This window comes from Falco rusticolus, chromosome 5 (genome assembly GCF_015220075.1).
Source record: "Falco rusticolus isolate bFalRus1 chromosome 5, bFalRus1.pri, whole genome shotgun sequence".
Classification (NCBI taxonomy): Eukaryota; Metazoa; Chordata; class Aves; order Falconiformes; family Falconidae; genus Falco; species Falco rusticolus.
Genome location: NC_051191.1, coordinates 1,434,270 through 1,448,820, shown reverse-complemented (window position 1 = coordinate 1,448,820; position 14,551 = coordinate 1,434,270). Strand labels below are relative to the sequence as shown.

General features: G+C 37.0%; 1 protein-coding gene across 5 annotated transcripts in view; it reads right to left on the bottom strand.

The window, feature by feature from the left end:
• CPNE8 (copine 8) overlaps window positions 1-14,551 on the bottom strand; it is a 107,943-nt gene that overhangs the window by 30,097 nt on the left and 63,295 nt on the right. For 4 of the 5 annotated variants that reach the window (XM_037387598.1, XM_037387601.1, XM_037387600.1 and 1 more), the window contains 3 exons: window positions 10,532-10,607; window positions 3,830-3,883; window positions 731-792 (listed from right to left, as the gene is read on the bottom strand). In XM_037387598.1, the coding sequence (XP_037243495.1) occupies window positions 731-792; window positions 3,830-3,883; window positions 10,532-10,607 (192 nt within the window). The remainder of the gene's footprint in view (window positions 1-730; window positions 793-3,829; window positions 3,884-10,531; window positions 10,608-14,551) is intronic. The other variant, XM_037387599.1, reaches the window with a different exon arrangement.

Genomic DNA, 14,551 nt, shown 5'->3' with positions numbered 1-14,551 from the left:
ATTTCAGCTGAAGCCTGGTTGAAGACTGGCATAAAAAAAAGTAATTTCTTTCTTCACATGTAATCAATGTTCTAAAATAAGCGTGGAATGTATATTCAGACTGTATACCTCAAAAATCCATATTAAGTGCCTAGGAATGTATAACAAATTATTTCCATTTATCTTGGAGAAGAATTGTGTTCTAGCAGGGAGGTTAAGAACCAGGAATTTCTGAGATTTGATCCCATTTCCAGGCATGTTCTAGGGTAAGCCATTTGATGCTTCTGTCTCTACTTCCCTTTTGGGAAAATGGCGATAAATAAGAAAGAGAACACGTTACACATTTTACATAATTAGTATTGCAAAAATGCCCTTGCAAAGGAAAGGCTCTAAATAAATCAAAAGTTAGTATAATCAGAAAAAATAAAACAGCATTTACTAATTTAATAGTATATCAATAATTCCCTTTCGGCTAATCCAATTTTCACTGGCTGGTCAGAGGTCATTATTCAATCTCAGTTTTTTTAGAACCAACACCAATTCCAACATTATAAGTGAAGTTCCATAACCTAACTTATGTCAATAACTATCTGCAGGTTTTATGCAGGAAAGTACAGCCTCTAAAATGAGGAAACAATACAGCTCTTTACAGATACTACTTAGAATCATCATATGCAAAGTACATACACAAATTATTAGTGAATTACAATGAGACTGTGAAAACAGGAAAGGTTTGTTGCCAATCACATACCCGCCTTTAATATAGTCAAGGAATGAAACTTCTGTTTCAATTAGGAAGGAAAGCAACGTTACCTGAAAGCAAATAAAAGAGAGTCAGACATGAATTGTCATTTCCCAGTTGAACCAGTAGAGACATAAGCAAAATGTTTTTGGAGTTGTATCATTAAGATGTGATTTCCTACAGTATTAGAGGAAAAAAAAAAAAAAAAAAAAAAAAGAAACTATTTCAATAGGCCGTTCTTGAAAGGGAAGAGATAAATTTAGAAGTCTACTACAATTGCCTTTTTTTTAAGCTAAAGGATGGAAGACTGTATTCCAGGGCAGTCTACCAGATGTATGTCTTCCGATCACTGTGCACTACATCTACACATGAATATTACAGGCTAGATTATAATGCATCTATCCTATGAGTACTTCAACACCATTAAAAGAACTCAATTACAATTATTTATATCATTTCTCACCTCACATTAAAAGTGGTATTGAGTATTGATGCAAGCCAAGAATGCAAAAAACTAGTAAATGATACATATATATATATATATGAAATATATTTAAAATTTTAAAGTGGAATGAATAAAGATGCAAAGAAAAAAGTTTTCTTCAGTCCCAGCTTTGCTCATTCAGAAATGATAAAGTCAAAAACACAGACAGTGGTCTGAGGGTGTGACTGGCATCCCCAGAACATGAGTCATAGAGGTATAAACTCAAATGGAAAAGATCCTGCATTTAAGATCATCACATATTACATAACATTTATGAAGCAAAGAATTAAATCCAAACTATTTTTGTTTTATTTACAAAGTGACACAAAACTTTCTTACAACATAAGTGCACCAGGTAGTCGGTGAAAACTGTTCAAGTAACTGTTTAAAGCAAATTCACTGATAATAATACAAGGAATAAAAAGAGGATGGAAGTTTGTCACAAAATTTGATTTGCCTTTAACTGCAGCAAAATATAAAACCTGAAAATATTCCTATGTTGTAAACTTGGACTCAGAATGAGACTATAGGTAGTAATTCTGTCCTCTATCCTACTTCCTTTGTCACAAGTTCTCTGTGAATCTTAGTGACTTACGAAGTCTAAACCCATCAAATTACCCTTCTAGTTGAGAACAGAAGACCGTAACAAAGTTCTACCAGACTACCAGTAGTCTTGCATATAAGACTGAAATATGTGCATTTTCCCACTGCACACAGTCCTTTTAATGGTTAATCTGTTATTACGGCTGGTCATCTCGTTCCTAATTAGTTTAAGCAAATGTTTTCACTGAACCTGATTTAAAAAGGTAAAAAACAGAAACACACAACATCCTTCCAAAGCAGCCAAATGTTTACTTTCATACAGGCATTGACTATCCATGTTCCAAGTTTTATACAGTGTATTTTAAGTTTCACTACTTTGCTTTGTTCAAAACTAACCATGTATTCTGAAACATTTCTGCTTAGTATGTAGTTTGCCTGTCTGAATTAAAAATGACCCTTTCCGCAATAATGAATTAAGAAGGCTACTGCATGTACATAGTTCTTAAAAGCAGCAGTGAGCTAGCAGTCAATGATCTATACCCACTTTACTTAAAGTTCTCCAGAAGCCAACTTCCTCTTAGTGAGAATGATGTTCTTGGTACCTGGCTTGAAAATCTAGAAATCTGTGGGATAAGGAGTATCCTGGGTGAATGACAGGAAGAAAAAAACCCAAAACTGCAGGCAAACACATCGGAAAGTGACCATTTGGAGAAGCATAAGGAAAGCCTGAAGGACTAACAGAAGTAAGGGTAAACGCGGACAAAGAGGATTTGATAAATAAAAGAAATTACATTACAAAACCAACAGTAAAGAACACTGGCAAAGAAGGAAAGTTGCTAACAACTGTTTATTGGAAATTTGCATGTAAATTGAAGCAACAGATAAAAAGACATAGTTGATTTTGTCTGTCCAAACAAGAGTAAAACACATTCTTTCAAATGCAGACAGGTATATGTGAAGGTCTTGAAATATTTTAAACCAAAATCAATAGGGAAATTGAATATGTAAATCCATTTTTTAATCTTCTGTACCCTAAGCCAGTTTTCATATCTACAATTTTGAGTACAGTTACTTTTAGTATTGATTTAAAATAATCACTTCTGATAAGTTTATTACTTACTAATATAGCATAATAGAACTTTATTGTAACACGCTGAATTGTAGTAAAAGGAATATGTTAGCAAAAAATAAATTATCTAATGAATCAGTCTTATATGGTAAATTTTCATGGACAAGCAGCTTCTGCTTATATTTTACAATTTAAAGCAGAGGTATAAAATAAGTGTTTATTTTCCTACTGGTGAACAGACTTATACAACAATGTGAGAATGACAAAACATTCCTTCAAGACAACAGTTCAGAGTGAAAGTACTCCTACTGACTGCAGTGGAACCGTTCACGTGGAAAAAACCCCACATGCTGGATGTGTTTTCGAACAAAATATCTGATTATGTTTTCCAATACACAGTTCTTCAACGTTTATCTTAATTTCTTTGTAAAAGATGTCTTGAACATCACGGATGCCAGAACACGGAGCTGAGAAAGTGCTGAAGGGAATTATTCCCATTGCTAGCAAAAGGTTTGTAAAACCGAACATGGAATATGAACAAAAGGACATTAAACTCTCATCCCAAACAATACTAACAGGTCTTTCAACAAAAATTAAAAAAAAACCTGTTGGTAATTAAAAATGTTGACTCTTTTTGGTTTAGCCATGATAAGCATACTGGCTTTTACTGACGCTAGCTCAGCAATTAAATTTAAGAAGAAAATTTACTTTTAAAAGTGCAGATCTGTTTCACATTAAAAATAACAGTGTGTAGTCCAATAATTTCAAGAATTTTACTGAAATGTTGGTATAACTCATTTTGGAAATCATTGGCAACTTATCAGCACACTTGGACACAGCTTCTATCAAACTCTTCAAATTAAAAAAATCTGAAAATAAATGCGGTATAACAGTAAATATTTTATTGTTGTGGCCTTCACAGAAGGTTCTATTCTAATCCTGTTAAATTACAAGTCAACTATACTCCATTTCAATAGAAAAGCATCCAGTAACATAAAATATATTTACTTACTGTTCCAGAATTAACATACTTTTTCTTTTTTCCTTTTTTCTTTGGATTTATTACCTAGAAACACAGACACAAATATTAAAGCTGCATGATTTATGATTCAACATAAAGATAAGTGTTAAGATACTTTGCAGAAAGTAGTCTATTGTCAATGAACTCGAAATTTATTCAGCATACTGTTTACTTAGGCCCCTCAGTGCCGGGTTATATACATCCTTGAAGACAGATGAATTTATCTTCATGGCACCTGCTAGGTAAGACAGTGTTGTTAGTCACATTTGACAAATAGGGGACTGGGGCAACAGAAGGGAAAGTGTTCATTAAATCTGAGTGCTCAGTGAAACACGTCTTTGATTTTTTACAAGATTCTGCATTTTTCTGCATTCCTGATTCCAGTGTTTCAGTGTACTGTGTCACCGCTTATTCATCTCACAATACACCTCTTCACATTCCAGTTAATGTTTCCATCTTCTCCTCAGTATTATCTGAGAAAAATGAGAGCTGTTCTACTCCTAGTTTCTGTGTTTGGTGCAATGACAGGCTGACAGGAAGAGCAAATGGGGGGACAGATCACACTGTGCCAGAATAGAAACTGGTCAGTAATTTCATGAAAATGGCACATGTCACCACCTGACTGATGTACAGGAGTTGTGGGGGCTCAACGCACTCCCCATACACAAGAATCTTCATAGAACTGGACCACAAAGCCTTTAACAGTTTTCTCGAATGTCTGGAACCTATACAATTTCTCACTGTCGTCATCAATAAAAATTGATTCCCTTCTGAATACCTACCCATTCAAAGGCAAGTCTCAGTCAGTTTCATTGCATACACATTAAAACATACTCCTGCTCTTTTCAAAATTGCACATGGAATTGGAAGCAAAACATTATTTTGTTTATTTGGTCGATCAACTATCTCCTACGTAACTAGGAAACTTAAATCCTTGCGGCTTACTGCCAAGTTTTACTGTAAAGTACTAACAGATGTTCTGTGAATGACAAGGAACGAAAACATTCCCAGCTGAAATCTTAGTCACTAAACTGCTATAAAATATTTAAACAATTTTGCCTGAAAATTGGAAACATAGTAATACATGTCTTCCAAAAATTCTCTCCATTCAACCAAAATGAATTTACATTTAAAGGTCACAGAAATTCTGTGCAATGTAAGGCATAAAGACAGAACTACCATTTGAGGTCTTTCCAAACAGGCTACACGAGAGTGACTCTTTCCCCCCAGTATGCCACACAGCCATCTGGTAAGTGTTCCTCAAAGCTTGTACTGCCTTACACACACATAAACCTTTCAACACTTCAAAAAAGACCCCAATAACCCCTGTCCCTCCTATTAACAGTGTCTTGACTGGTGAGAAATGGATTAAATCTGTGTAACGGTGGTTTACAAACAATGCAGTAATTCTTGTTGAACCAGAATCTTAGCCAGAAAGTGGCTCCTGCTGACAATTGCCCAGAAGAGGAAGGTGACGGTAACAGACTGCCTGCCTGCCCTGTGGCCCTTCATTCACAGCGCTCCAGAATCTAATGGTCAGGCCTGAGTTAGCAGCATATTTTTTGCCAGCAGTCATTAAATGCCAAAATGGAGATGCATCTGCACTTTCTGTTTCAGCTAACTTGACAATTGGCTTCTTAGGAATTGCTAGGAAATGCACTACAGCTTGGAGTGAAATATCATGGGAAAACAAGGCATCTACTTGGGCTCAAAGATGAATTAATGATGGCTTATCTCTCTCCTGTAATTCCAGGTACTATGATTATTGTAACATTCATGTGGTTTTGTCTCAAATTTCAGATCACTTTATAAATAAAACACTACTTTTTAGCCTCTGAAAGTCTCACACCCCTGCAGTAATCTAGGAAGATGCATGAACTCTTACCTACTAAAAGAGGTCAACTGAAAAGAGCTTGTTTTAGCAATCTGAAAATATGGAACACCCACACAAATACAAATTTCTCTATCTGCCTTGGGTCACTTTTTAAATACAAAACAATTACAAAAGAATTTGTCCAGTCTCTTTTATGCTGATATTGCATAGACTGATTATGTAGAAGCACTACCAAAGTACAGAGGATTGTAATGTGGGGAGGCAAACATGAGATGCTCAGGAAATGTATGCTATTGCTGGGAGTAAGGTATTGATACTATATTTAAGAAACTGCAAAATTACTTAAGATGTTATGACAGAATATTCCTGGTAGGGTAGGAGTCATGTCAGTGATACGACAGGAGAGGACATTTTCACTGCACACAGTAATCTCTGCTGTGACATTATCCATAGGAAACCGCTGTAAATCACAGTAACTCTGGGGTTGATCTTGTATCGAAATAAGAAAAAAAATTATGGCTTTCAGTTATCTTTGTCCTGCTTTGCACAGTAGCATTTTTGTTCATCTTCAAAATAAAAGTGCAGCATATAATTGGAGCAGCCTTTTTCCGTACCTTGCATTCATGCTTGCTTAAATCATCATATTTGTGATCACCTATATTAGGAATATGAAATTTTATAAGATACTGGAAGTTTAATGGCAGTAGTCCAAGACGACTTAAAGGATAGCTTAACGAATGACAAAGATCTGCACCCAATACAAAAGAACAAAACCAAGGCTATAGCCACATAGGCTTGTCTTCTCATTATTAGCAAGAATATCCTTGCATGAGGAAGAAAAAACACATTTCAGTTCTGAGAGACACCAGGCACGGAAACTGCATGATGCTGGAACTCATGGTGCAAATGTGGAAGCTAACCTAAATCCTTCAAAAAGCATACCTAAAACCTGGAAGAAGGCCTTAAGTATGTATTCTGAGGGAGATAAGAGGTCTTGAAATTAAACTGTCTACCAAGATAACCAAGACTAATTAGCTGGATTTGTCTTACACCTGAATCACCCTTGGGAGAAGCAGAACTGAAAGAAGTTCCAGCCCATGGGATTAAGATTGCATCAATGAAGATCTTGCAGACAAGCTGGTCAGGAGTTCCACCAATCCCAACACTTTTGTGAGTCTACATTCAGGAATAGGCTCCCCTACCAGAATGGACAAAGGGAACAGAACTGCAGCCTCCAGACAGCTAGTCATGGAACCATCCCAAAAGGAACTACAGCCCATATGAATCCACACCTCACCAGGTGGCATCACATAGCAGAAATGCCTGGATTACCTGCAATATAACTTGAAGGCAAATTAGTTGCTAATTTGGAAGAAGAGATGTTCATACTAACAAGACTATGTTAAAGGGAGATTTGGTGGAAAAAACAATTCCTGTTTTTTCAGATAGTACAAATGACCATTTTTGATGATGGGGAGACTTAGATATTACTTTCCCCTGGGGAAGGTGGGGAGGGAGGGATAAGATCAAAATCTTGGCTTTTGGCAACAATGTTGATCACAGATAGAGTTGCTAAGAAATACCAAGAAAAATATCACACACAATGCCCCAGGTAGAAGCTGGGAAGGACCTCTAGAATACCGGAAAGAAGAAATACTTTCAGGGACTTTCAAAGCAACAAGGGAAAAGAAATGCTAAGTTCTTTATTTTTTTTTTTCAGTTCCTGTACTTGGTCTGCATTATATAAGACAAGGGTTGAAACTGCTGATGCAGTTAAAAGAAGCCACTTTACGCTACCAGAACTTCTAGAGTGTGGGAGGGCTCTGTATATGATGGCATTTTCCAAGAGAGGGCTGCTTTTAACTAGAATAATCTTGCTGGTAATCAGACCCAGGAATGGGCATTTGTACTGTCGTGTGATGACAGCAATCTATCGCATGAGGATAAGAGTCAAGGTCTAACCCAAAAGAGCAAGGCTCCAAGAAGCAAGGCAAAATGGAGGCAATTTCTAGCAGAATGCACTGTCACCTTTCCTATATTTCCCTTAGGCACTTTGGCAGATGCTGTATTCTCCTGAGTTATGTTCATTGCTCAACTGATACAAACACCTTGTAAGTGCATTAGAGAGGAGCCTATAGCCTATTCAAAGTGAAAGAAAACACAACTAAAATCAAAACTGGACCATTCCTATCTTTAATACTATTTATAAACTCTGAAAGGGACAAAAGATCTCATATTTTATAATCAGTTTATTTTCATAAAGGATCTGTCAAAGAGTTATCAGACAGATATACTGCCTGGAAATCATTAAAAAAAAAAAATGCACACCAAAAATGTCTACCTGTAACACACAGTTCTTTGGGTTCATGACTCTGTGATCTGAAGTACTGAATATGAACTTCATACTCAGACTCTTCTAAGGTTCCTCTATTCCCAGTATATGAACAACTTAGGACAACAAATACAGCACAGACCGTACCTTGCGTAAACAGTAGTTTTCTCGTGTTGTATGAATGCTCATAACCAGAAATGGAAGGCAGCAAAAATGACAGAAGAACTGACCGAGAAAGACAGCAAAATAGTGAAGTCCAAATAAAGCAAAGGCTCTTTGCAAGTCTCAGTAAGTGAGGCTATGAAAGACCTACAGAGCAAAACCTACAGACTCAGTACTTCACCTTAGAGAAACTGAAAATATCTGGTGGAATCCATACACTTTGCCTATGAGCATGTGTGAGATGGAAGGTGCTAAAAAGCTTTAACACAAATGGCTGGACATATGCATACGTATATCAAAATGCTTTAGCATACATTTTCACACAGGTGTCCGGAACACATGCATTATTTCCATGTGAAAATTGCTGCTTTTGAGCCCTTGCAGGGAGTAAGTATCTCTTTATGGTTACACTGCTCTAAAGACGACCACCTCTTCCCAAACACCACCACCACATCTGCATCACAAGACAGCTGTGGGATTTTGAGCCAATGCATCAAGAATGCTTATCATCAGAATGGTGAATCAGATAGATGCCTAGGTACTGTTGTGTACCTAAGCACTAGGCTACTGCTGGGTGAAAAAGGAATGGTAAAAAGAACACAGGGCAATCAGGCAACTACACTTAGTTGCCTATCACTCACAAGCATGCATGCTCACACTCACACACGACAAAAACCCCAAAAACAAAAGAGGCGGAACTTGAAACACTCCACATTGCTTTACTATGGGAAAGAAACCAATTCCTTTTACAGGAATTCTGGAAGACAACTCCAAGTACACAATGCAATACAGTGCAGACACTTGACACAGACCTAGACGAGCCAGTGTGCGCACACAGCATAATGCAGGTAGACTCTGGTCCTGAAAGGAGGATAACCATGTTGTATCAGCACCAGAACATGAGACTTAAGACAATCCAGGCAGAACTTACTAGCTCAGATGCTCCATGACCCTAACTCACCTGTACTGCTTCTAGCTGGGGAGCACATTTGCAGTATGTGAGGTCACGGTACTACAGACTGTTACCTACTGAAGATAAAGCTGAAATGATCTAAGTCCTGCATAAAAATAATGGGGACTCAAAACCGAATAAGACATTTCTTGGATCTATGAAAACATAAACTGAAGTTTAACACTCCAGAACGTAATGTATTTCCCTAGGAAAAGTCTCTAAGTTGACACTTCTTCTCAGTGACAAAATACGTTTTAAATCTTTTCCTCATATTCCCTCTCCGTATTGAACACATTTTGAAATTTCACGATACATTTATTATTCCAGACTGAGATTCTTCTGGGATATTAACTTAAAAATGAAGTTTTAATGAAGGACTCTTAATGCTCAGACTCTTTTTTTTTATGCAGTCAATTTTTGTGCCCAAATCTGGGACAATTTTTAAAGGGACCTTTCCAAAAAAAGAAAAAAAAAATGCCCAAAATTACATCTCAATTTTTGTTTGCACAAACTCATTTATTGCTTCTGAGAATAAATTGCAGCATATTTTGAAGATTCAGTAAAGTTTTTTTCCTGGAAAAGAAAAGTTTCCTGTTTTGAAAATCCCAATAATCTCAGATTAAGAAAGAAGTCTTAAACTAGGGACTTATTAGAGCTCAAACAAACAAGTCTGCACAATTTTGTCCACAAGACCCTGAGGAAAACAGAGAAGAGAAAAAAAAAAGACTACGAGGGAATGTGGATCCTCAATAAGGTCTTACCACAGTTAGATGTCATCTAACAATATAAAACTCTGTAATTGAATTGACAGCTGCCTGTCAATCCCAGTAGCTGACAGATGTATGAATCCTAAACCAGAAATGAGATGCAAATTTTTAAGCAAAGGTAGTAACTGACCACATGAAAAACCCTACCAATAAGTAAGATAAATTCTTTGTCACTTGTAAACCCTGCATCAAAACTCTAAAGATGCTGAAGCCTGCACTTAAATCAAAGGCATGTGACTCTGCATCTGAATATAGGCATCACCAGATAATTCTTTGGAGAGGAGAAAATAGTATACAATGCATGTAACAGCTGGCAAAAGGAGAAATAAATGACAAATTGTTCCTACACAAACGGGGGTAACCCACTATTTACTCCAAGTTATGTCATACCAACCCAGCTGCTTGAAGTGCTCTTCTTGCCCTATCACAGCCCAGTGTGCATGCACATGCACACATACCCACTTTATATCTTTTTATGAAGCAACACTTTTAGATTCTCTGTTCTTCTTTCTAAAAGGAGAAATGTGAAATAATTTCAAAGTTTTATTTTCACAAGCACTGTGCAGATTTGACCAGTTTGCCAAGAAAACATTAGAAGTGTTCTCCTTTTATTTCCTGAAAGTGAGCAAAAACTCGCAATACTTACCTCATATACGTTGAACTGAGATTGCCCTCTTGACAACTCTCTGTAACTTGTTGTGAATTCTCCGATGAAATCATGGCTGTATAAAAAAAGGTTTCAAATCAAATGCACAGCAGTTAGTAATTTAAACATGTATTACATATATTTATGAAAAGGAGAAACACAGCCAATATGAACTGATACCCAAAAAAGAAGCAATGGCAAAAGATATAATTTGCTTTAAAATCTTTATTTCCCCCTCTGCTGTGTGTTCACTCTATTAGCAATAAAAACTTAGAGATTAAGAGTATCAACTTAAATTTTTCTGATGGCTTCTGCTTAACTTAGCTGTACCACTTAGTAACCACTGAGGACTAGACTATAAATCAGTGATCTGACCCCAGTGTAAGCTTACAGAATCCGAAAAACCAGAGTGGGCCATCAAAGACTATCATGGTTTTCTCCCTGCATGACCACTAGCATCACAGACTCTGAACTGTGTGCGAGACTATGTGAGAGAAAGGGAGGTATTAAAAGTGTGAAAGGAGTAACTTAAACCAGAAAAGACGAGTCCTACCAATTTGTACAACGTGACATTGAGTGGTACTTTTATGGGCAGACCCAAAGCTTATTTCAGCTGCTATGTCTTCCCATCTGGGAGGAGAAAAGCAATCACTGGGGCTACACAGCTTAAGGTATTAGACACCATTGGAAAGCAGATCTTAACCAAACACTAAAGCAGTGGTTATCAAGTGTCCCCTTCCTAATTTCTATTTCTGCTCCAAAAATACTTTCGACATTCTTGTGCTGTCACCCGTGTTTTCAGAATTGTTTTGTCAACTCTTAAGCAGGGGAAGGCATGCTGCCAAGGACCCACTGTGAGCAGGGTGGCCATAGGGAGCGTAGTGGATGAAGCATCTTTGAGATAGGTGGCTGGAGTCAAGGAGCTAGGGCACAGAAACCACAGGGCTGCCAGAAGTGACTGAACTGCAGGTTCCTATCTCAGACAAGTACCTGGAATGGAAGCAACCACAGGGCTGAATGCCTAACGGCTGACTACACAACTCCCAGCCGTCACAAGACCTGCTCACATTCTCCACTTTTCCCAGACAAACTTTCCTCACTGCTGCTCCACTTCCCATTCCCCACTGCCTCATCTCCCTCCGTTCTCACAGTTGTTCCCTCTACAAAGCATTGTATCTCCTCTACACTCTGACTCCACATCTGTGAGCTATGAAACAGTTTTACCTTCCCTCCAGTGGTAAACTAGAATAGAAAGCCGAAGTTTCATCACTTTGTTACTTGTAAATCTGGTTTTTAAGAAATACAGCACACTTCTAACTAAGCTATAAACATTAAAAGCAAATTTAAATATATTTGAATGTTGCAAGAAGATGAAAAGTGGAAACAATCCACAGCAACATGGTATTTCTTTTTTGGTTTATTCACACTGAAATGAAATGAAAAAAATCAAACTCCAAATATAAACCTCAGTTTCTGAAACCAGCATGAATTCACAAAATATGTAAACCAAACAATTAAAAGCTCCAGTCATCATGCTAACGCATATGAAATAAGTAAAGCATCCTAAGGAAGCTTGGGAAATACTATATGGTGATGATACTCCTGATTACTCAGATTCAGAAGGGACCACCACTCATGGAACAGTCCCCTTACAGTTAGGAGATGCAGAAATTGCTTCTGAGACAGACAAAGAATTTTCATAAGAAGAAACGTATTTTGGAGGTATCATCTCTTTTGATTAAAAGCTCTCCAGAATGCAATGAGTATTTTAATAAGGGGAACAGAGGAAGCCATCCATACAGGCTATGGAACTTGAGTTCTATATAGGCTGTAGCATATAAGGTGTATTTAATCTTGGGTAACCATGGCACTGGAGAAAAATGCACCTTGGTTAAAAAGGAACCTTTCCCTTTCATCGCAATTCTTACTTCAGATTTTCAAGTCTGCTTGTATATTTCAAAGGCAGAAATTCAAATAATAGCTCAGTGGCTACCTATAAAAATGCTGTAGCAAGGAAACATAAGCAATTTCAGATAGGGCTGTCTCTGGGGGGAAAAAATATCTGTACTGCTTAAAAGTAATCATTTCTTTAATTCTAAAAGACAAAGGAAGGCCTCCTTTCCTTGTGGCAATATACAAAGGCTGACAAGAACTGAGGTAGAAAGATAATTCGAATCTCTGACTAATCACGTTAAAAATGTACCAGCATATATAACCAGTCTCAGAGTTCTCTGCATGTAAAAGACCATCAACCTGAATGTTCTTATACACTTAACACTCAGTATTCAGATGGAGGTACATCCCTCCACTAGGTTGGCTCTGAAAGGTGAGTGCCATTCAGACAACATTTGCCTCTGCCAGAAGTATAACTCATTAAGAAAAACAAGGCACTGATCCCTCCCAGTATTCATGATCACACTTCATCAAATGGATCTTATTAGTCTCCAGACTGAGAATCCAAGTAAGTTATTGTCTTTGCCTTCCTAACACCAAATATTATTAGACTTGAAGACTTTTGTCCATGACTGGGATACCAGAACACTGAATCAGAGACTTTTAGCACATAAAATAATCACTCGAACCCCATCCTCCTAAATCTTCCACTTTTGACACTATGCTTTGAAGTGTTAACATCACTTTCAGAATTGTATTAACTTTGATTTTTTGAGTGATCTAAAGGGAAAAAAACAATGGAGGAAAGGATAATCATCACTAGAAATATGTCGATGAGTAAGGGGGAAAGTGCACTAATTTAAAATCCAACTATCTAGCTGGACAAGGAGGATGAAGATGGAGGACAAGAAATAATGTGAAAGAGCCTAGAATGTGAGACTTACAATCAGTGTTTAGATTCTCAGATGAATGTTTTGGTGGCCCCAGGTTAGCATGGTAATATTTATAGTTTTAAAATTCAAGAAGAAACCCACTTCTGCATAACAGATCATAAAAATCAAGACTGTGAAATAGCTTTTGCATCATGTATGCTAAGTAACAATTTCTCTGAAATTAGTGAAAAAGTCTTCAGGGAGAAAAGAAAACATCAGAGTACTGCTGATGTGCTGAGGTAAGGCTGCACATCCCCTTATTTTTCCTTCTGTAAGACCTGTCTGCAAGTACTTCCTTGATAAGGACACTCCACACAAAAAACCCAGTCACTCTGTTTCACACAAGTCAGCTTGTCCAAAGAAACAAAAACTACTTTTGTAACTTCTTATACCATCAAATATTTGGGGGTTTGGCACAGCTTTTCGAAGCAATAGAAGGTATCAATTAGAACAAGTGGTTTGTATTTTGACATTTTTTGTGCAAAAACTGGTTTGAGACAAAGAAATGTTTAATAACTAGTAGTGTTAATATTAAAACAGTCCTGTATTGCTTTTAGTCAAGAAATTGTTGAAAAATTTAGTTGTCATGTTGGAAAATAAATGAGAGCTAAGAATATACAGTTACTCTTAACAATGTAATTCATTAATATGACAGTAAGAGCTCAATCGAAAGTACCCTGGAGCTGTTTTTTCAAAGCATAGATAACACAGAATGGGGGAAAAGGAAAAAAACCCTCTAAGTCAAGACTCAAGAAGTCAGAGTCAAATTAAGTCAAGATTCAGAAATCAAGTATATATGCACAGTAACGTTGCCTTACTGATTGCAGAATAACCTGCAATACTCTGTATAACTTGCTTTGCTATCTAGTAGGCTCTCTGATGATCTTTCAAAGGTTGTTTCTGCCCAGTGTGCACATCTCTGGAGCTAACAGACTCAGCATAGTGAGGTGATCAGCTACTAACTATAACAATTGCTTATAAACAAAGAGTCCATCGCAGATGGAAATTAATATAAACAGGAACATTGTGCAAAAAATTGATAGACTAATTCTTTAAAGGGATCCACTTCAGAGACATTTGACAATTTCAAAGTTAAATTAGGCACTTAGGTTCTTGCTACCATCACTACTAAGTCATAGGCACCACCAGCTGGCAATTTATTCCATTTAGGATGGATTCAATCAGACCATTTTCC